The sequence below is a fragment of the Chiloscyllium plagiosum genome, unplaced genomic scaffold (genome assembly GCF_037043375.1).
Source record: "Chiloscyllium plagiosum isolate Xiang-an unplaced genomic scaffold, Cpla_swu_hap1 HiC_scaffold_8, whole genome shotgun sequence".
Classification (NCBI taxonomy): Eukaryota; Metazoa; Chordata; class Chondrichthyes; order Orectolobiformes; family Hemiscylliidae; genus Chiloscyllium; species Chiloscyllium plagiosum.
In genome coordinates this window covers 75,930,698-75,955,334 of record NW_028270146.1, presented here as the reverse complement: position 1 = coordinate 75,955,334, position 24,637 = coordinate 75,930,698, and the positions used below count along the sequence as shown (strand labels likewise).

Below are 24,637 nucleotides of genomic sequence, written 5' to 3'. Positions count from 1 at the left end.
GAAGGAGAAAATGGTACAAATAGTACAGAATGTACACCACATCAACAGACCATTTTTAGTCCATCTGATCCATTCCAAAGTTAATGTTCCTCATGCATCTCTTCCCAATTACCCCTCGCTGTATCAGAATAACCTTTAGCTCACATTTCAGTTGATCTATGCCAGCCACCTCGACAACACCTTTGGGGAAAATTGATGTATAGAGATATCTGGGTGTTTAGGTCCATTGTTCCCTGAAGGTGGCAGCACAGGTCAGTAAAGTGGTCAAGAAGGCATATGGCATGCTTCCCTTCATTGGATAGGATATCAAGTACAAGAGTTGGCAGTTGTATAGGACTTTGGTTTGGCTGCATTTGGAATATTGTGTACAGTTCTGGTCGCCACATTCTTTGGAGAGGATGCAGAGGAGGTTCACCAGGATGTTGCCTGGTATGGAGGGTGCTAGCTATAACGATAGGTTGAATAGATTAGGATTATTTTCATTAGAAAGACAGAGGTTGAGGGGGGACCTGATTGAGGTCAACAAAATCATGAGGGGTAGAGGCAGGGTGGATAGCAAGAAGCTTTTTCCCCAGAGTGCAGAACTTAATTACTCGGGGCCATGAATTCAAAGTGAGAGGAGAAAGGTTTAGGGGAGACATGCATGGAAAGTTCTTTACGCAGAGGGTGATGGGGATCTGGAACACATTGCCAGTGGAGGTGGTAGAGGCGGGAACGATAGCGTCATTTCAGATGTATCTAGACAGATACATGAATGGGCAGGGAGCAAAGGAATACAGATCTTTAGAAAATAGGTGACAGGTTTAGATAGAGATTCGGGATCAGTGCAGGCTTGGAGGGCCGAAGGGCCTGTTCCTGTGCTGGAATTTTCTTTGTTCTTTGTTATAAGCAATGTTGTTTTTACCTTACTTGTTGAGAGTGATTAGCTTTTTGTTCTACTGTGCAATTCTTTTAGAATTGACAAGTGACCACAGAGAGCAAATCTTACAGTATTTGGAAGCACTGAAAATAGGAAGGGTACAAAATGTACTCTGGGTTTGCCAAATCAAGGGTGGCTTGATAGCATCACTGTTGACCTCAGTCCTGAATAGTGTAGCTACTAGACCAAAGTTATAACTCGTGTGGATAAAACCAGAGGGAGGGAAAAAGCTACTTGACACGGACATCAATCTGCTCCGTCTATTGATAACATTGGTTAAGAATGTGTCCACTGCAAAGTCCTCATAAAGAAGTACAAGACATATATAAGATATCAATAAGGAAAAAGTAACTAACTTGTAACTCCTTGTAACAAGACTCAGCTTCCTCCTCCAAGAACATATCAAATTCCTTCAGGGTCAGTTCAGTACCTACCAATGTTACAAACGAACAAAAATTCAAATTGCACATACATTCTTTTGATCCAGTGATTTTTTTGCCTTTGAAATATTTCTTAAATTCCTATTTCCTTTCATAACCATGTTTTCTTACTATTAATGGGTAAACATTCGTGCAGACATACCAAGTTGCCTGATCCCATGCAATGGTATTTGGCCCACCTTTGAATTATTCTGGATGAATAAATCTAAGATTTAGAACTCTTAGTTTTTAAATTATTGTAGGATGTCCACCAATAGCACTATATCCAGGAGTCTTTATTGATTACAGAATCAGAAGGGTGAGGTTCCAAATCACACTCCAGAATCTATAACCTAGGTTGACACTTTGTGCAAAACAAGACAGTACTACACTGACAGAGCTATCATCTGAATGAATAATTAAATGGAAGTTCAGCTTACAACCTCAAGAAGACATAAAAGATTCTGTGGTACCATTTCAAAGAGCAGCAAGGAAGCTCTCGGTCTTATTCCTCAACCAACAAATTATCTGGTTATCACATTACTGTTGTAGGATCTTGCTGTGTGCAAATTGGCTACCCACTCCCTACATTACAACAATCTTCAAAAGCACTTCATTAAATGTATCAATATGCTTCACAGAAAGAGTGCGTAAGAAAGGCACTATATAAATGCAAGTTATTCTCCTACAGAACAACATCCTGATATCCGTTCTGAATAAGCCCTACATTTTCTATTCCTTCAACTCTCATATACGTCTAGACAGGCATGTCAGACATTTCTCTACATGAATGTGAAATGAAGGGTGAACCAACTGAAATATTTAAGAATAAATAGTGTTATAAACATAGACTTAGAAAATGCTTCCACAGTTGGAGGAGTTCAGATTGAGATGACATAACTTGGGATGTTTGGTACTGTCAGAAGCTATTTTCCCATCTTTTAATATTCTTATAATATTCTTATTTATGACCTGTCTTATCATCTTTAATAGATTCAATCTGGTCCTAGAATGTTAGCCATATCTCCATAAAATCCAAAAAAGTTTGTACTATTATCAACCCTGTGTTAATCACTTCATGTTTTTGCAACAGTACTTTAAATATTTACCTATAATTGGGCAGTTCTTTTCAACAGGAAAGCAAAAGCAGAAAGAAAACTGTAACAAAACAGAAATCCAAACCACATTTCATTGAATAAACTCACTAAAAAGAAATTGATGCACAAGTCATCACTGAGTACTATGTAAAGACATAGCATTTTTTATTTAAGTGCAAAGTCACAAGAAATGTCTACTTTAATGTTTCAATTAAAAGAATACAGTGCTATGCACATTTTGTTAAGGTCACCTTACTGATATTAGTAAACAGCTGCATGCTCTACTATGGTGCTTTCTTTACTGAAATTATAACTTATTATTGTTGCACAGTCATATGCAAATTTTACAACCTTGAATCAAATATACAGAAAATACATTCATAGTGTCCAAGAGCACTGAAGCAGCATTTCAGTGCAGTTGATTGGCACCAGTCTGACAATATTGAAGAACACAGACCTTCTCCTGTCCAAGTTAGGCTACATGAATCTGGAACGCAAAACAGTGTCACATCATCAGCTCACAGAGTCGAGGATATGCCTCTTGGCGAATAAACCACTTCAATGTGAAGTAGCTTCATTGGGTTCAATAGTGGTTTCGAACATAATTTGCAACCAACTTTGTGCTGAGCCTACTTTGATCACTTTCTGCAGTGTTGGTCTCCCGAATATTTTAACAAACAAGGAGGTTGAAATGATGTTGCAAAGCAGCTTTCAACTGCTGATAGTACTTGAAAAAATGAAGTCCCCTGGATACTGCATATATTTAGTACAATTGCTCCAGGTAGGTTCCCACACTCTGCAGAAACAAAATAAAAATTTCAGCTCGTTAAAACATCGCTAACATGAGTCAAGACGACTTACTATTAGATTGAAACCAACAAAACTTGCATTCTATCCAAAATTAAAAGATTTGGAGGTTGCTGCATGTCACCAAAACACACAGTTTGATTATCTACATCAGCAACTGACAAATATTATTGGGAATCTTGGCAAAACATAGCAAAGTTGTGAAAAGGACTCTCAAACAATTGAAACTTGTCTATTTTATAATACTTGTCTGCTGGGAAAAGGCTTTCACTTAACCATCATTCACAACTACTCTGTCAAACAATATGTTTGACAAGTATAATTACATGGTCAACATATGGAGGTTCAATCATTAAACAAAACAAATTATTTTGATGACAAATTATGAAATCACTTTTGTCACGACAGCTTTAGAACTGCATTAAAGAAATTTGAAATAAAAAGCTCAATAAATTTATTTTTCCCTTTAATGTCTATTCTCGACAGCTGTCAAAGTGTCAACCCAATCAAAATGTATGAAAACACAAGGCGCTGCAACCAAATAAGCTACTAAATCAGATACTCCATATTGAGGAGTTAAATATCTTTTCACTTTCACTGGGGAAAGAAAAAAGGACAACTGAAGATATTCACATATACTCTGATACCAATTGCAAGGAAGCAACAATAATGTCAACATACAGAGGTCATTGGCATGTACCCATGTAGCAGATGCACACATCATATAGGTTAACAGACATATTTTAGGGCAATAAAAGAATGGAAATCTATAACAATGACGACATTTTTTAAAAAATCCATATGGTGTGGAAGAAAGCTATTCGGCCCATTGAGTCTACATTGACCCTTCAAAGAGCATTCCACCCAGACGCACTCACCAACCCAACATCCCCCGCCCCTCCACACCCCCGGAACCCTGCATTCATTGCCCATGGCTAATCCACCTAGCCTGCATACCCCTGGACACTATGGGCAATTTAGCACGGCCAATCCACCTAACCGGCACGTTTTCAGACTGTGGAAGGAAACCAGAGCACCCGGAGGAAACCCACACAATCACAAGGAGAATGCAAAATTCCATATAGTCATCAGAGGGCGGAATCACACCCAGGTCCTCGGCACTACGAGGCAGCAGCGTTAACGACTGAGCCACTGCGCTGCATGTAGAGGAAGCAAATTATAAGTTCTTGTTGTTTTGAATTGCAAATGCAAGTAGGTAAAGTTCTTATAATTTCTTTTCCCCCATTTTCTGAATGGTATAGAGCAGGACAAGATTTTAAGCTGATGAAAATGGAAATAGTTTTTCTAGAAAGTTTAGCAGAATTAGAGCCAAATGATTTAATTTAGACTTATCTTACCTTTCTAAAAAAAGCTAGATGTCTTATGCCTGATATTCTGAAGGGAAATGAGAAAGTGGTATGTGGAATGAAAAGGGAATCATAACATTTTCGCTTATTTCTTTATGGATTAAAGACTAACTTAAATTTTCAGAAAGGTAAGCTTGAACCTATAAAATAGCATTTAAAAACAGTGGAAGTATACGCCAGTTGTAATTCCCTTTAACAATCAAATGAAGTGAGAATAAAATCAAAAACACCAGCACATGTGGCCACAGAATGCAGTTTGTTAACCATGTTAACAATGATTTGGTTCATCACTTTGTTAATTCTACCACCAAAAGTAAATTCTGCAGAAGCAATAGAATATTGTCCAAGGTTTTGCAATAGAAATAACAATGAGGGTATGATTATTCACTGTTGTACAATTTGCTCAATAATAACAATGTCTGGTACTTGTATATGCAGTTAATACTAAAATCTTGATGCTTGCAAGACGTGCGCTGCAACAATCCTTGGCACCGAAATCCATTTAAATTTGAAGTTGTGATTGGGCGAACTAAAATGCCATAAAAAGTCTTGCAGACTCAGGTCTAGGTGAATTTTTAATGTAGTAAGTCATAACTGTGTGGTGGCAATAGAAGTTTTACATGTTCAGAGATTCATTCCTTCAGGATCTAGTGTTGGGATTTAAGAGAAAAATGTTTGTCTACTTTGTAGCATCGCTTGCTACACATGCACTCCTAACCCCACCCTTTCTCCCCCCACCACCGTGTTTTTTTTTGTATGCAATTTAAATTGCACTTAAAGTGCCTGGTTTAGATTCTGTCTGCCCCTGGGAATACCTCAAGGTTCAAGAGTCTTGCTGTTTCTTTCCCAGTTCAGAAACAGATGAGAGAGATTGATGTGCAGAAAATGAGCTCAAAAGTTGCAAATGCCACTTAAAAGTTCAGCAGAGGCTTGTCAGCAGCTAACAGCAAGACTAATTGGAAAGAGAAACTTTTGCCACTGATTGCAAAATCTAGGCAGATTTTTTTTCCCCAGGAGTGTGGAGGCAGAATAATTGAGTGATTAAAAGAAGAACTGATTAAACAGTTCTTACCTTAGCTACTTTTCCAGTATACCCTGGAACTGAAGATAATTGAAAGCCTTGCTCCCGTAGTTGTCGTAGCTGATCTTTCAAAACCTTTACGTTTCTAGAATAAGTATTTCAAAAGATTAATATTAACTTTCAAGCTGCCTAGAAAGTAATTTCATCAGGGTGCAAGAGTTTAGGAAATACTACTCTAAAAAATATGAAATGCAACAGAAATCCCTACCTCTCAAATAAATAACATGAATTATTTTTTATTTTTGGAGTACTCATCATTTTGCAGTGAGTTAACTACTTTACTTTAGTGCACAATAAAAGTAGGTTGAAAGTCATTGAGGTGGACATAACCTGAGTTTGTTAACCTGGATCAGATCAATAGAGCAAAGAAAAGCATCAAATTATCAGTGACCAATACAATCATTTCAGTCCTTATTCTGTACAACAAATTGATCACATATAATTGCAGTCCAGATGACTGGAGACTCTTTTTTTTTCTAATAAGGCATTCAGTAGAAATTAGAACAATAAGAGAAAGGAGAGGCTGGATCATTGTAATTTTAAGACTGAATTGAAAGATTTTTGATGTAGCGGTAAGGAGTTATGAGATAGAAATTTCTCTTGGCCAACTGAAGAAATAAGCTATTATGTCCTACCCAATAACATCCCATTCAATCATTTTGGGGATATTTAAAAAACAAGTTTCCACATTTATTGATAAGTAAAATATGATTTCACTTACCTATCTTCTACATGGGTTTCATCATTATTTGCAGTATTTGCAGACAGCTCTGGCCACCATTGCTTAAGGACAGCTCGGAGCCAGTTTAAACCAACAATCAGATATCTGCATTATTTGAAAATGTTACAAGTAAGGTTTAATACAGCAAGTCATAAACAAACAAATCTATGCAATGAATTTTATGATGTGATCGCAATAAAGGTTTTGGGTCTAAGCTTTCCAATTGTTAGGATGCATCAGACACATTGGGTGAAATGTGTTTCATTGCATTAGCAAGCAGATACAAAAAAAAGAAATAAATTTGTGGGGACAATCTTTCTCATTTTGCATATCAAGAATGTGCCAGCAATTAATAGATTTGATATTGGTGCAAACGTGAGGGGTACGTTCCATGTCTATTAGGAAGGACCACGAGACTTAGATGTTTTAAAAAAAAGAACAATGGTTTAAACCATCAATGCAAAATCTAGCCTGCTCTAATTTGGAAACTCAGTTTTATCAGCATAAAAATCGCAAACCATCTCCAAGTTCATTTGACCTCATCGTTCACATGACAATCTGAGCTCAGTTGCAGCTGAGGCCATTTCAAGTACATAGAACAGAGAGCATAGAACATACAGCAGTACAGCAAAGTACAGACACTTGGGCCCTCGATGTGCCAACCTTTTCTCCTACTCTTAAGATCAGACTAACCTACATATCCTCCACTGTACTATCTTTCATGTTCCTATCCACGAGTCGCTTAAATGTCGCTAATGTATCTGACTCTACCACCACGGCTGGCAGTGCATTCCACGCACTCACCACTCTCTGGGTAAAGAACCTATCTCTGAATCTTCCCGAAACCTTCCTCTCATAAACCTTAAAATTATGCCCCCTCATGACAGCCATTTCTGCCCTGGGAAAAAGTCTCTGGCTAACCACTCTCTCTCTGTGCCTCTCATTATCTTGGACACTTCTATCTAGGCACCTCTTATCCTTCTTTGCTTCAATGAGAAAAGCCTTAGCACCCTTGACCTTTCTTCATAAGACATACTCTCGAGTCCAGGCAGCATCCTGGTAAATCTTCTCTGCATCCCCTCTGCTTCCACATCCTTCCGATAATGCGGCAACCACAACTGAACACAATATTCTAAGTGCAGTCTAACCAGGGTTCTATAGAGCTGCAGCATAACCTCGCAACTCTTAAACTCAATCTAATGAAAGCCAACACACCATATGCCTTCATGACAAGTCTATCAACTTGGGTGGCAACACTGAGGGATCTATGAACATGGGACTCCAAGATCCCTCTGTTCCTCCACACTGCAAGAATCTTGCCTTAAACCCTGTACTCTGCATTCAAATTCAGCCTTCCAAAAGGAATCACTTCAACCTTTGCCAGGCTGAACGCCATCTGCCACTTATCAGCCCAGTTCTGCAGCCTGTCATGTCCCGTTGCAATCGACATACTATCTACCACTCCACCATTTTCATGTCATCGTCAAACTTATTAAACCATCTTTGCACTTCTTCATCCAAGTCATTTATAAAAATCACAAAGTGCAGAGGTCCCAGAACTGACCCCTGCAGGACACCACTGGTCACCAAGGTCCAGGTTGAATACTTTCCGTCTACTCCCATCCACTATCTTCTATGGGCCAGGCAATTCTGTATCCAGAAAGCCAAAATTTCCCTGTATCCCATACCTTCTTACTTTCTGAATGAGCCTACCATGGGGAACCTTATAAAATGCCTTGCTAAAATTCATGTAAACCATATCCACCGCTCTACCTTCAATGTGATCTGTCACATCCTCAAAGAATTTAATAATGACTGTGAGACACGACTTCCCTCTCACAAAGCCATGCTAACTATCTCTAATCCAACTATGGTTTTCCAAGTAATCATAATTCCTTTCTCTCAGAATCCTCTCCAATACTTGACCCACCACAGACAGGAGGCTGACTGGTCTTTAATTCCAAGGATTATCCCTATTCTCTTTCTTGAACAAGGAAATAACATTTGCCACCCTCCAATCATCTGGCACTCCAGTGGACAGTGAGGACACAAAGATCATCACCAATGGTGCAGCAATCTCTTCCCTTGCTTCCCGTAGTAACCCAGGGTATATCCCTTCAGGCCCGGGGATTTATCTATCCTTATGACTTTCAAAATTTTCAATCTGTTCAAGTATATTAGTCTGTTTCACGTTGCCCTCAGTGTGTCAAGGTCCCTCTCTCAGTAGTGGATACTGAAGCAAAGTATTCATTAAGGATGTCCCTTACTTCCTTTGACTCCAGGCGCGAGTTCCCTCCACTATCCTGGATTGGCCCTACCCTCACTCTGGTCATTCTCTTGTTCCTCACATGTGTAGAACGCCTTAGGGCTTTCCTTTATCCTACTCTCTTCCAGCCCCCTTCTAGCTCTCCTAAGTCCATTCTTCAGTTTCTTCCTGGCTACCTTGGAACCCTCTAGAGACCTGTCTGATCCTTGCCTCCTCAACTTTAAGTAACATTCCCTCTTCCTCTTAACTAGATGTTCCACTATCCTTGTCACCCAACCTACCATCCCTTCCTTGCCCCAGCGGCACAAACCTGTTCAGCACTATTAGCAAGTGCTTCCTAAACAACCTTTACATTTCTGATGTGCATTTCCCTGAGAACATCTGTACCAATTTAGATAGTCTAGTTCCTGCCTAATAGCATTGTAATTCCCACTGCCCAATTAAACACTTCCCCATAACATCTGCTCCTATTTCTCTCCAGGAGTATAGTAAAAGTCAGTATGTTGTGATCACTATCACCTAAATGCTCTCCCACCGAGAGATCTGACACCTTGCCTAGTTTGTTGCCAAGCACCAAATCCAGTAGGCCGACTAGTAGGCCATATCTACATATGGAGTCAGGAACCATTCCTGGACACACCTGACAAAAACTGCTCCATCCAAAGTATTTGAACTAAGAAGGTTCCAATCAATATTTGGGGAGTTAAAAGTTACACATAACAACAACTGTTACTTCTGCACCTTTCCAAAATCTGTCTCCCAATCTGCTCCACCATGCCTGTGTTGCTATTGGAGGGTCTGTAGAAAACTCCCAATAAAGTGATTGCTCATTTCCGGTTTCTGACTTCCACTCATACTGACTCTGTAGACAAACCCTTGTTGACACCCCCCTTTCTGTGGCTGTGATACTATCCCTGATTAGCAATGTACTCCTCCACCTCTTTTACCTCCCCACTATTCCTTTTGAAACATCTAAACCCTGGAACATCCAACAACCATTCTTGCCAATGATATCCAAGTCTCCATATTGGCCACAACATCATAGTTCCAAATACTAATCATGCTCTAAGTTCATTACTCTTATTCCTGATACTTCTTGCATTAAAACAGACACACTTCAACCCATCACACTGACCGAACCTTTGCCCTATCAAGTGCCTATTCCTCTTCACAGACTCTCTGCATACTGTATCTGGCTGTTCATTACCAACTCCATAATCTGATCCATATCTCCAGTTCCCATTCCCCTGCCAATCTAGTTTAAACCCTCCCAAAAAGCTCAAGCAAACCTCCTGCCCAGGATATTGGTGCACTTCCAGTTCAGGTGCAACCACAGTCATCTTAATGCAAGCTGGCAACTACCTTAATTTAATACAGTTCTCAGGCCGCTAACACTGTAGTTCCATGCTCAGCCTATGACAACAAATCCAGTATTCCTTTTTAAAAAAAAACAACTTTAAACCAATTTCAGTTCCATTAATCTATGGTTTACATCCAAACGTTAGGTGATAGCAGAATCAACAAAATTGTAGGAAAGAAATCTGTCCTAATAACTCTTTTCATTAAGCTGGAGATATGGTTTTATTGTGAATTTTCTGTTCCTTGTTCATGCTGCTTTTCCCATTGCCCAGCTTGCAATGCAATGCTCAAAAGGCCATTGGGAGCACTTAAAGTTAACATTTCATAAACATTAACTTTGATTTCCCTTCATAGATGCTGTCAGACCTATTGAACTTTTCCAGCAATATCGGTCCAGCAATTACTGTACTTGTACACAATGTTAAAGCAGTACAAACTAAATTTCTCAAATTACCACAAAAAAGCTGTATAGAGTGAAAATAATTTTCAAAACTACCGAGGGCAACACAAAAACGCCACACAGGACAGAACCAGGCCATTCTGACAGAGTTTATGTCCCACTCAAGACTTTGTTCCTTCATCTAATTCCATAACTGAAATCTTCCAATACTTTCTCCCCCATGTGCTAGTCTAGCTTTCCTTTAATTGCACGTATGCTATTCAATACAATGACTCACTATGATCTAGGATATTAGGTTCCTAAAGCACAGTAAAGTAGCTTCTGTAATCTCATAATACTTACTCTTCATATCTGCTTCTTAATAACTCTTGCACTAGTGGTAAGAGGTCAACACAACAACCTATGGAGATGCTTTGTTTTTCTTCCTCTAGACTATAAGCAAAAATAAAGAGCATTAAAGAATATTTGACAAAAGTATTAACTATAGATGGAAAAAAAGTTATTTTAATATTACCTTTTTGTAAGCACTGGTAGACAATCTGCAGTAACAGCAATGTCATGTATCCTACAGATGACAAAAAGATTCAACATCATATCACAAACTAAGACAAATTGTCAAGCAATGATGCATAATAACAAATAAAATGGAAGCTTTCTATCTGCTTTTCCAAAATAGTTTGCATTCAATTTAACTATATATATTGCAATAAAGAAGTTTATGATAGAATTTGTAACAATGACTTACATAAAATAGATTTAGTACAATGCTAAATATGATTATTACCTGACCAGATAAGCTACCAGCTCACTTGCACTTTTTTGCCAAAATGTCAGAGCTACGTTCAGTCTTAGGTTTCTACCAAACAGTACTTGTGTCATTGTAGCATGATCCTTAGAAATCTGTGGTATTAACAGAACCAAACAAGAAGAGAGTTAGGTAGTAAAAACAGTTAATTTCTATGTTGCTAACTACACTTCAATACTTTCCTTGGCTCCCATTATCTATTCAATTCTGTGGTACTTCCATTCCTTTTAAGGTTAGGAATACATGTTAAAATTTTAAAAAGGCTTAAGAGCATTGCTATAATCACTATATTAATGCAGACACTGAAGCCACTCCTGTGCTAAGTTACCCAAGAGCACTTATAAGCATTTGGCATTAATATCATTTTTTAAAAAAATCTCAGCTGTTTTGAAGCTTCGCAACTTCCTCCTTCCTGCATGACACATGCAATACATATTAACTGATGATTAATTACTGTTGGAAACAGCTATTTATTTATACTGCAAGGACATTACAAGAAGCAACTCTGCAATATTTATGCCAGTATTAACGAAGCTACAAATTAGACTTCATCATATAAACAGAAATAGCTCTTTTTTAAAATGAATCAGCTGTTTTTGGATGCTATTGTGCCCAATGGAAGCAAACAAAAATAATAACAGTTCAGCCAAAAAGGATGCTGATCACTGCCTCCAGAGTTGTCCACACCTCTCCTTTGGCCAAGTTGCAGTGTTTGTGGAAGAAGCATTCACTCTAAGATGCTCCCACCATCTTGGGGGGGGAAACAGAACCACAAACAAAGAAATTCATATTAGTAAATGAGAAATGAGCTACTTACCATTTGTTCTTTAGGGGCAAAATATGGAACAGAGAATACTGTGTGCGGATTGTACAAAAAAATCATTAATATTAGAATAAAGAGTTAAAAGACCAGATGTGCACCTGACATCCAGTCATGGATCAGCAAAAGTGGCTAATTAAAATAATGACCTTGCAGTTACTCGGCACGTTTCACATTCTGCTCAAAGTGCTTTACTACTTTTTGGAAGTAGCCATCGTTGCAACGCAGAAAAACATGGAACAGTCCATCTTCTACAGTTATATCGGCACCACCTCCACCTGTTCCTCCACTACATTGATGACTGCATGGGCACTGCCTCGTGCTCCCACGAGGTGGTTGAACAGTTCACCAACTTTACCAACACTTTCCACCGTGACCTCAAATTCACCTGGATCATCTCTGAAACCTCCCTCCCTTCCTGGACCACTCCATCACCGTCTCTAGCAAGTGACTAACCACGGACATATACTACAAGCCCACAGCTACTTAGACTATACCTCCTTACACTCTACCGCCTGTAAAAATACCATCCCTTCTTCCCAATTCCTCTGCCTTTGCTGCATGCGATCCCAGGATAACCAATTCCATCTTTAAGTCCCAGATGGCCCCTGTCTTCAACGATCACAACTTCCCTTCCCACATGGTTGAAGGTGCCCTCCAGCACATCTCCTCCACTTCATGCACTGCTGTCCTTGAACCCCACCCCTCCCAACGCAACAAGGACAGAACCCCTCCCTGGTCCTCACCTTCCACCCTCCACATACAACATATCATCCTCCGCCACTTCCACCACCAGAGATATATTTCCCACCACACCCTATCAGCGTTCCAAAAAGACCATTCCCTCCGCAACTCCCTCATCAGGTCTATACCACCATCCCCCGCCACCAGTCTACACCCCACTCCTAGCACCTTTCCCTACCACAGCAGGAAGTGCAAAACCTGCGACCAGACCACTCTCCTCAACTCTGTCCAAGGCCCCTAGGGATCCTTCCACATCTGCCAGAAATTTACCTGTATCTCTACGAATGTCATCTACTGCATCCATTGCACCCGGTGTAGTCTCCTCTACATCGGGGAGACAGGACGGCTTCTTGCGGATCATTTCAGAGAACATCTTTGGGACACCTGCACTCACCAACCCTAGTGCCCCATGGCTGAACACTTCAACTCCCCCTCCCACTCAGTCAAGGACAAGCAGGTCCTGGGTCGCCTGCTTCGGCAAACCGTTACCACCTGATGTCTGGAGGATGAACGCCTCATATTCTGCCTTGGAATCCTGCAACCACGTGGGGTAAATGTGGATTTCAAAGCTTCCTCATTTCCCCACTCCCCACATTATCCCAGTCCCAAGCTCCAACTCGGCACCATCCTCTGGACCTGTCCATCACCCCCCCCCTCCCTGATCCATCACCTTCTCCCTCACCTTCAACCACCTATCGCTTTCTACTGTCTGCAAAACCCCACCCCCTCTCATTTATCTCTCAGTCCTGACCCACAAGCCTCATTCCTGATGAAGGGCTTATGCCAGAAACATTGATTCTCCTGTTCCTCAGATGCAGTCTGACCTGCTGTGCTTTTCCAGCACTACACTCTCGACTATAGGGTTTGTTACATCAACCTGGGAAGGCAGATGGGACTTCAGTCTCACTTCTCATCCAAAAGGCACTCAGTCACGTGTGTGCTCCCTGAGCAATGACATCTGAAGTGCTAAGTAGTAGAAAGACAACAGCTTTAGACAACTCCTTATCTACTGACTTAGTTCCTCTTCTGATGGAACTTCACCAGCTTATTTGTTGGAGTTAAGTTTCTGAATATAAATTGTGTTCATCAGTTTCTATTTCAAAGTGCACAATACTAGATTTCTTTCCTGTACCTCAACCGATCTGCTACTGAAACTCTCAATCATGACTTGGTTATCTTGAGACTAAACTATTTCAACGTGTGGAGAATTTGGTTAACCTCTAACATTATATCAGTTTATTTAATCTATTTGCCTAATTAACCTGTTCAGAAATGTTATTACACACATCTGCAGCAGGTGGAACTTGAACCCAGGCCTCCTAGTCCAGGGGGAGGGATGCTACCACTACGCCACAAGAAGGCCCCTTTAAGCGAATTCGGAGACAGAAAGGAACTGCCACTTCTGTCAAACCCTGGTTATTTAATCCAAACGTTTGCAGCCCAAACACTAACCTCAACCCAAATTGTGTTCATCTGTGGTTGCTGATCTACACAAACAAGCAATCATATTTTAACTTCACATCTCTGTATTAACGTCACGATGGCCTGACCTCACCCCATCTCCAACCCTCCATCTCTCCCTCTCCCAAACTCTCAAAAATCCTGCAACCTTCCCAGATCTCAGCCATACTCCAAATCTAGAATCTCTCACCATCCAAATTATTATTGCTTCACCATTGGTAACTATTCCGTCAGGTATCTAGAGCTTAAGTTCTGAAATTTTCTCTCAAAATTTCTACCTTTCTCATTCTTTAAGATATATCTTGAAATCCACCTCTTTGATTAAGCTTTTGGTCATCTGCCCTAATTTCAATCTGGCTTGATGTCACATTCTACTTGGTAACACTCCAAGGAAATGTCTGAGAACTTGTAACTTTGTCAAAAGGTGAAAATAAATGCAAGTCTGTTATACACTTTATCCAAGTAAATCCATAGTCTATGTGAAACTATATAGTCTGTTTGAATAAACAACTTAAAAGGTAATTGAAAAGTACAGGAGATAAGTGAAAGAAATAGCAATTTGGGTGCAGTGAGATATCTGGGGGTACATGCACACAGATCAGATTAGATTACTGAGTGTGGAAACAGGCCCTTCAGCCCAACAAGTCCACACCGACCCGCCGAAGTGCAACCCACCCATACATTAACCCCTTCACCTAACACTACGGGCAATTTAGCATTGCCAATTCACCTGACCTGCACATCTTTGGACTGTGGGAGGAAACCGGAGCACCCGGAGGAAACCCACGCAGACACGGGGAGAATGTGCAAACTCCACACAGTGCCACCGTGCCGCCACATCTTTCAATGTGACAGGACAAGTTTGAAAGGCTGTAAAAATAAATATAGCAATCATGCTAACTTTTATAATTCATTGGGTGAGTCCCAATTGCAATGCAACGTCAAATCCTGGGCATGATTCAAAAAGAGTCCAGCAGAATATCTTTTTGGTCCATGTGGAGAGAATAGAAATTTTGGAGCTGTTGCCCTCAAAGAGGAGCTGCTTGGAAGGCGGCTTAATATGGCGATTAAAATCATAAAAAGATTTGACTGAGTATAAGTAGAAGTTGTTTCCCACAGCAGAAAAGTTTGTAAACAGAAATGAATGTTAAAGTAACTGGTAAATTAACTAGTTAGCTCAGTGGGTCATAATGATCTGGAATGTGCATGTCTAAAGCAGTATTAGAAATAAGTACAATATTATTTAAAAGGGACCTGGATAAATACAAAGGTGAAATAAAAGTGGTTCTCTCACAACAAATCAGAAATTTTCAATTTCAGTAGAAAGATTCAAAACAAAGATGCCCTACCTGTGCAAAATAATCTGCATATGTGACAGAAGCACCAGCCTGTGAAGCAGGAGAATCACTAGAGTTCAACTGGGAGCTGCGATTGTCATTGCATAATTTAGGTACAGTTCCTGAACAGACTACTTCATTTTCTTTATTTGCCATGTCACAGCTCCAAAGATCTGGACACTGCTTCCCGTTGCCCACGATACTTTGGACTCTACGTCTCGTCTTCCTTTTACAACACGTCGCTTTGGATATTCTGTGCAATGTTTTCTTCGTTTGTCCAGTAGATAATCTGTTGAGATAAAGCCAACAGTCGTAGGCATATTTGCTCCCAGCAAATCTATTCTCATCGAACAGAAAAAAAATTGCATTGCAGTTGTTTCTATTGTGCTTCTTTGTTATTTAGAACGAAGGGTTTAGAAGCAGACAACACTCTATCCCATCTCATAAACCAAGAGATACAGAGTACTATACTGGACACGATAAACACATTGCAGAGTATTGCTGAGTGATGAGTTTAGAGAGCTATGAAGCTAGGGCTGGAGAATGGGACTAGTTATGTCATTCTTTCAGGAGTCTGTACAGCCATGATGGGTCAGATGGCCTTCTTCTGCAACTTAAAATTCAAAGATTCTAGAAGTTTCTAAAATACTTACGAACGACAGACAAATAACTCCTTCAATGATGTCTAGTTCAGAATCAGTGATTAAATATGCAACAATATGAATGAAGCTAATTTATATTATTTTAGTTGTGCAATCTTAGTAAGACCAACATCACTGGTTATTCAAGTGTTCAGCAGATGACATTACGTTTGTCAACACTTTCTACTATAGATGCTGCCTGATCTGCTAAGTGCTTCTAACAATATTTGTTTTTGACTGTTTTTCTTACAATCAAACGGTGGGGGTTACGGGGGTGGGGTGGAACAAATGTTTAAACAGACTTTTAAACTTTTAACCTCTGCTTTTGGAACTGCTTTCTGACTTCTAATTAGGTGGCAAGTCCTTTCAAAGGGGGTGGGGACCTCAAAATATTTAGATCAGCATCTAAGTTCCATCAGAATTTAATTTTAATCGCCCATCAGGTAAAATACATGAGCATTTTATCCACTGAAGCATCATTAAGGTGCTGGCTGCAGGGGTTGGGGGTACCACATAACACAAATACTGCCTTTTCAGTTCTTTTTTGAGGAGTTTTAAGGGGTCTCTCCTATTCCCCTCAAAAACGTTCCTTTGCTCCATCCTCATTTCAGGAATGCATGGAATGCTTGTATAATCTGACTTTAATGACAACTTTGACTTCCCTGTGCAGAGGAATCAGTCATTTTCCCACTCCTGCCCTGAGTCGATAAGTTACCTGTTCACACTTGTTCAGATGTAGCAGCTCAATGTGCTATTACAGTGTGGTTTAACTATGAAAATAGATTGAGTTTGCAGCAGACCCTGTTCTACTGTTTACAATAGGCTCAATCCCTAGACAGGTCTAGTGCAGTATGTGGATTAACAATCAAGTGTTATCATACAAACAAGTTAAATCAAAGACTGATCTCACCTTTTAATTTTATGAGTCGCCTCTTTGCATTCCGGGAGCCTAACCTGGTATGAAAAGAAAAGTGATTATAAATTGCTTTATTTCAGGCAATATCTTTCTCAAATACTTTCTGATTGCCTTTTCGTTTATTGGGAAAAAAACCTAATAATTTTGCAATAACAACAGATCACTAGAAATAAAATTAGCAAGACTTTTATATAGCATCTTCCAACAATCAGTTGTCCAGATGCTGACATTTTCAAAATACTTGATGTGAAGTTCAACAAATAGCTTAGGAGATTTCAAAGAAGTATTCTGTCTGAAACTAGGAATGTTTTTACTGTTGTGGATTTAATTCATTAAAGGATGTGATCCACTATAATTTTAAATATACCGCTTTTTTTAACTTCTGGGTTTTGCAGGCAATATATACATAAATTAGTGGCACAACTAGATGTGCAGGCATGCATTTTTGTTTAAGATATGTAGCTAACACATACAAAGAAAATTTACAGAATTTATAAATCTTTACACCTATGTCTATAATTTATTGAAAAAAAAGCACTCCAATATTTAATAAGAAGATAATCAAAGAGCTTGTCTGGATTATGCTATCAATGAAAAAATCAACAAAATAAATTCTTGTCTGCATCCATTCATCGGATTGGTGTTAGACAAGTATACTCTTACAAAAACACTGCATACGAACAAAGAAATGTGCAATTGAGTGTATAGTGGAGACAGATGATTCAATCCTGGTTTTCAAAAGGGAATTGAATAATTAGCTGAAGCAAAACCTACTGGAGGACTATGGGATAAAGGCAAGGGAATAGGATTAGCTACACAGCTTAAAGACAGAACAAAGAAACATTAGGCTAGGGCTTATGTAGTATAGTGGTAATGTCCATACTTCTGAGTCAGGTGGTCTGGGTTTAGGTTCCAACAGCTCCAGAGGTATCATAGTGTTTCTGAACAGGTTGTTTGAAAAAAAAATCTAAAAACATTGGGCTCAATCAAGTTGTCAGTTTACTCACTGAGCTGGGTTGGTTTGTTCTCAGACATTTCGTCACTATACTAGGTAACATCTTCAGTGAGCCTCCAGTGAAGTGTGTATGTTCTGTCCCACTTGCTACTTATGTGCAAGTGGTGTTTGTGGTGGTGGATGATGTCATTTCAGTTGTTTCTGAGAGGTTGGTAAGTGCGGTCCAAATCTAGATGCTTGTTAATGGAGTTCAGGATTGAATGGCAGGCCTCTATGATTTCCCGTGTGTCTCTTTGTTTGGCCTGTCCCAGTCGAACTGGTGTCCCTCTTCGTCTGTGTAAATGGATACTAATGATAGTGGGTCATGTCTTTTGGTGCCCAGTTGGTGCTCATGTATCCTGGTGGCTGTTTCTGCTGGTTTGTCTAGAGTAATGTTTGTTGCAGTCTTTACAGGATACTTTGTACGTTATGTTTGTTCTGCTGGCTGTAGGTACAGGATCCTTTAAATTCACCAGTAGTTGTTTTAATGTAGTAGGAGGTATATGGGCTACCATAATGTGTAGAGGCTGGAGTAGTCTGGTGGTCATCTCTGAAATGTCTTTGATGTATGGTAGGATGACTAGAGTCTTTGGGTGTATTGTGCCTTCCTGTTTAGGACAAACCAAGGATACAAACACCTGACAGTGCCAACTTCACCAGTAAGGAAAACATCCTCAATACCTGTGTCTCACAACCCACTTCATATTCAACAAGATATACAAACAAATTACAGAATGCCTATGGGATCACCAATAGCAGGATTTATAGCAGAAGCACTTATGCAGACGTGAGAACAAACAGCCATCCCCACTATCAGTCTAAGCTTTGGGTCCACTATGTGGGTGACACCTTTGTCATCACAAAATGCAACAAGCTAGAAGAAACTCACAAACACATAAAGAACATCCTCATTGGTATAAAATTCACCGAAGAGGAACAGAACAATAAACGACTCCCTTTCTTGCATGTCATTATAGAACAAAAAAACTATGAAGAACTGCAAATCTGCGTTCACAGGAAAGCCACACACACTGACCAGATACTCAACTACAGAAGCAACCATCCTAACACCCACAAACAGAGCTGCATAAGGACACTACTCAAACGAACCACAACACACTGCAGCACCCTGGAACTACGAGAAACTGAGGAGAAACACCTGTACAACATATTCAGGAATAATGGTTACCTGATGAGCACAGTCCGCTGATTCGTGCGCAACCTAAACAGGAAGACACAACATGCCCAGAGACTCTAGTCACCCTACCATACTTCAAAGAGATGACCACCAGACTACTCCGGCCCCTCGGCATCATGGTAGCCCACAAACCTCCTTCCACACTAAAACAACTACGGATGAATTTAAACGACCCTGAATTTACAGCCAGCAGAGCAAATGTAACAACAAAATACTCTGCAAGGACTGCAACAAACATTACTCTGGACAAACTAGGAAACTAGCCAACAGGATACATGAGCACCAACTAGGCACCAAAAGGCATGACCAACAATCACTGGTATCCATACACACAGATGAAGGAGGACACCAGTTCGACTGAGATATTACACTTATCCTGGGACAAGCCAAACAAAGACACGCGCCGGAATACCTAGAGGCCTGCATTCAAACAAACACCTCGATTTGGACAGTAACTAGATTTACGAATCTCACAGAAACAGAGCTGGAAATAATATCATCCACCATCCCAAACAAAATCACACAAATAGCAAGCGAGACAACACCAACGTTTCACCGGAGGCTCACTGATGATTTTACCCAGCAATCTCAAAACAAAACATCTGAAAACAAACCCACCAGGTCAGTGAGTAAACCGACAACCTGATCCATAACCTGAGCTACAAATCTTCAAGATCTCACATTGGGCTCAATGGCCTTTTCTACACCATAACCACTTAATGATTCCAAATAAGATGGGTACTCATCATTTTGCATGTACCTTGGTGGTTCAAAATATTGCCAGAATTAGATAACAGAAAATATTGCATTATATGTTAAGATTCTAATTCTAGAAACAAAAGCATTCTTCTAATTATTATCATGAAAGACCATTTATCTCAAGCATTAACTCAGGTTTTCCCCTCAACAGCTACCAGTAGATCTGTTAAGTATTTCCAGCATTTTGTTTTATGTCTGCTGCGATTCTGATAAGTGAATATGACAAAATAATTTTTAAAACTTTATGTATATATTGCATAGATATAATTAATATCACTAGAAATTACTAAGACAAAAAACACTGAAAATCGAATTTGCTCAATTCAAATCAGTCATGTTTCAAGATCTTTAAACAATTATTACACATTACTCATTCCTAGATTCTGAGAAATGATGTGCTTTCAGTGATTTCACAAAGATCTGTAAGAGCCAGGGCCATAGGCTCTTTAGACAAAGGTTTGTTTATTATTGGCCTGTGCTGTGGATCTGAAACCAGATTAGCTAGTTTGCGGTTTGTCACAAATCTCTCAGTCTATTTAAGAACCTGCATTTCTGGGTGTGAGGATAAGGAGAAGTGGCAGATTTATTGACAGGCTTGTTGGCAAATCACTGAATGGGAAAAGTGTCTGAAGGCTAACCTTTCCTATGCTATGGAATGGTGACAGAAAGACAATGGACAGTTTAGCAATCAATTTGTGCCACGCTGGCCTAGAGGTGGGAAACTTGTTCCTCTCAAGCCCAAAGTCAGAGAAGCATAGAAACTAGTAGCAACACAATTTCTGAAAATATAATAAACAGAACCCTTGTTACATTTAAAAGTATTTGAATGCGTATTTAAGGACTGTAACTTACAAGAGTTGGAAAATGGAATTATGCTGGATGGCGACATTCCAGTCAGCACAGATAGGAATATTTTATGAAATTAAAATTGTATGTAAATTCTGGTATGCCATCATTTTAAATTTTCCACCTTTCTCCCATGCAGACATCTTTGCTGTCAGCTTCATGCAGTATTCTACTGAGGTTTAATGGAATTTTGAAGAACAGTACATCATTTTTCATCTCAAAGGCTTTGTGAACCGCCATCAGTTGACCATAACCTCTGCACCCATTGTTTCTTTTTGTCCTTTTTGGTGTTGGTATTTCATTCATTCTTTGGTTTCTGCTGGCAGTGGTTCATCTTTTTTGTCATTTACAGCTGCTCCAGACACACCTACATCCCTTTGGTCTTGCACCACTAATCATTTTTGTCACTTAGATCTTCCACCCTACCAATTTTCCCTTTTGATCATTCTGCAACTCTCTTCCTAATCTTTTCAGTTGCTTAAAGCCCATCCCTCTAACTTTTCGTACTTTCAATAAAAGGTCAAATGAACTGAAATAGCCATTGTTCCTCTATCCATAAATGCTACCTGACTTGCTGAGCATTTCCAGCGACTGCAATACTTTGTAGTAAATTCTAACAGCATTAGGGATTTGTTAGTACACATGAAAAGAATCCTTTTCTAAATCAAATGGATTACCTTGCAGTTACCCATACTGAACTCCCATTCTGGGCCATATACTTATCAATATTCCTGACAACATTCTATTCCCATCTGCTCCACCCTAATTACTGTCACCAGCAAACTTGACTCTCTATTCCTCCATGGTACAGGTAAGAATATTAAAAGGCTGAGGTCCTGAGATAGCACTAATCATAGCTTTCGAAATAGAAAGCAGACCCATTATACATAAACCAAGTCTCCCAAAATCTTTTGAAATCCATTAACAGCTGTAGACATCTCCATTTGGTATATTATAAACATCCAAAAAAAATTAATTACTTCAGACTGATGTGACTCACGTTCACAATTTCATGCTGGCTCTCGCCAATCAGTTCATATTTGTTCAATAGCTCAGTTACTCTGTTCCTAATTTCAGAATCAGTAGCTTCATGGTTTCTCTCGTCTTTTCTTAATTTTATAATTGAAAGGGACAGTACTGAATCAAGAGTCTTAGAATATCAAGACTGAGGCATGCTCACTTTTCTCATTTAAATTTTATTACCCTGAAGGAGAACTGATTAGATGCATCAATATTCAGTTGACTCTAGTACTTTAATTCCTGCTTCTACTTTGAAGATGTTTTAACTCATGAAACCTCAAATCCAATTTTCAATTTCCAGTAGATCCTCCAGGTCCTCTGCTCAATCAGGCATTAATTTCAGAATCAGCTTGCTTCATAAACATAAGGAAGTTCTTGCAAGAGTAGAGAGTGAGGTTTTATCATCGGGGGAAACTGCAAAAGCTGCAGGCTACTAACAGAAAAGGTAGATTTGGGAAGGGAGATAGCACAAAATAATGCAAGTCTACACATAGCAATATGGGGGTCTCACTTGCACTGCCTGAAGACTAGGGAAGTCTGATAGAAAGTGTCAATCACCTTGGGTCACTTTATGACCACTCGCAAATGGCTGGTACAAATTTGAAGCTGTAGAAACCTTGGGGCAGTTTCCCTGCACTCAGTCTGGAACCTATGGCAGGGTCAATAAAAAAAAACAGAATTCTGAACATAGAACATTGAGGAAACAGCATGCATATGACAGTGAAACTCTACAGATATTTTCTGCTGACCTTTTTCATAGTCTCATTACAATTAGGATGCATCCTTTTACCAAGTTGCCTTTCTTCAATGGGTTCATCTTCCATGCCAAATAATAATATACCTTGCTTGACATTTTGATGTCTAGATGCCATAATCACTTGCAATCCTAGATTCAAAACAGGTAAGAATTATTCATTTTTTAAAAATTGATCTTGAGACAATAGCAAGACGTCAATCTCCTAAACTTTTATGGTTTACCTCAACTAACTCTCCACAGCCCTTCTTCTGCTTGGCATCAAATTCAGAGAAATGGTTTCTTCCCATAGACATCAAATGGTTTTGAGTTTGAATTTTTCAGGCCACTGGATGTCAAATAGTAAATAGACTTATCGCCACTTCCCAGTTAACAATGACAATCTGAAAACTGTTGTCCTTATATTGCAATATAAATGTGGAAGCGAATATACTCTACATTTCTGTAGCATCTCCAACATAAGAAAACTGCATGAACATAACAAAAGACAAAGAATAATGTGGAAATTAAGCAGGAGTCAGCAAAAATTAAGTTTACAGAAGGACTGGCAAAGGGACATTGGAGAGGCTTTTGAGGGAACAGACCAAAGTAATTGGAGGATAAACCACCAACGGAAATAAATGAAAAACACAATTTCAACACCAGAAGCAGAAGGTACATAATTAAAATGAAGGAGACAAAAAGAAAACAGGAATTATAGACCAGTTAGCTTAACATATATCATTGGGAAAATAGTCACACAGCATGGAAACATGGCCTTCAGTCAAGCTAGTCCACGCCAATCATGTTCCCAAACAAAACTACACCCACCTGCCTGTGTTTGGCCATATCCCTCCAAACCTTTCCTATCCATGTACTTACGCCAAATATCTTTTAAACATTGTAACTGTATCTAAATCCAACTGGCAGTTCATTCTATACAGTTACCACTGTATTAAAAAAAAGTTGCCCCCATGTCCTTTTTAAATCTTTCTCCTTTCACCTTTAATCACCCTGGATTTGAGCTCTCCCACCTTAGGGAAAAGATCTTTGTTACTCACCTTATCTATTCCCCTCATTATTTTATAAACTTCCCCACCCCGACTTCCTATGCTCCATTGGAAAAAGTCCCGGCAACATCCTGTAAATCTTTTCTGAACCCCCTCCAGTGTAATAATATCCTTCCTATAACAGGCAACCAGAACCACAAACAGGCTCTAAAAGAGGCCTCACCAATATCCTCCGCAGCCCCAAACTGATGTCCCAACTCCTATACTCAAAGGTCTGAGCAACAAGGGCAAGCTAAATGACTTCTTAACCACTGTGCCTACCTGTGACACAAATTTCAAAGAGTTATGTACCTAAATCCATACGTCTCTATTCTACAACACTACCTAGGGCCCTACCATTAATTGTAAAAATCCTGTGCTTGTTTGTTTTACCAAAATGCAAAACCTCACATTTGTCCAAATTAAACTCCATCTACTACTACTCAGCCCATTGACAGTTATAGAGGTGTACAGCTGTGAAACAGATCCTTCGGTCGAACGCACACATGCCGACCAGTTATCCTAACCTCATGGAGTCCCATTTGCCAGCACTTAGCCCATATCCCTCCAAACCTTTCCTATTCATATATCCATCCAGATGCCTTTTAAATGTTGTTATTGTACCATCCTCCATCATTTCCTCTGGCAGCTCACTCCATACATGCACCACCCTCTGTGTGAAAAGTGTACCCCTTAGGTCTCTTTTATATCTTTCCACTCTCACCCTAAATCTATGCCCTCTGGTCCTGGACTCCCCACCCCAGGGAAAAGACCTTGTCTATTTATCCTATCCATGCCAATCATTATTTTATAAGCCTCTCTAAGGTCACCCCTCAGCTCCTGTCACTCCAGGGTAAGTAGCCCGAGCCCATTCAGCC

General features: G+C 39.6%; 1 protein-coding gene across 1 annotated transcript in view; it reads right to left on the bottom strand.

Annotated features, from left to right (window-relative positions):
• Window positions 1-2,576: 2,576 nt before the first annotated feature.
• katnbl1 (katanin p80 subunit B-like 1) overlaps window positions 2,577-24,637 on the bottom strand; it is a 34,530-nt gene continuing 12,469 nt past the window's right edge. The window contains exons 2-10 of the mRNA XM_043697969.2: window positions 22,727-22,863; window positions 17,155-17,198; window positions 15,616-15,892; window positions 11,221-11,336; window positions 10,951-11,001; window positions 10,779-10,868; window positions 6,412-6,516; window positions 5,682-5,775; window positions 2,577-3,231 (exon numbers count right to left, since the gene is read on the bottom strand). Coding sequence (XP_043553904.1) covers window positions 3,199-3,231; window positions 5,682-5,775; window positions 6,412-6,516; window positions 10,779-10,868; window positions 10,951-11,001; window positions 11,221-11,336; window positions 15,616-15,892; window positions 17,155-17,198; window positions 22,727-22,849 — 933 coding nt within the window. The 5' untranslated portion in view covers window positions 22,850-22,863 and the 3' untranslated portion in view covers window positions 2,577-3,198. The remainder of the gene's footprint in view (window positions 3,232-5,681; window positions 5,776-6,411; window positions 6,517-10,778; window positions 10,869-10,950; window positions 11,002-11,220; window positions 11,337-15,615; window positions 15,893-17,154; window positions 17,199-22,726; window positions 22,864-24,637) is intronic.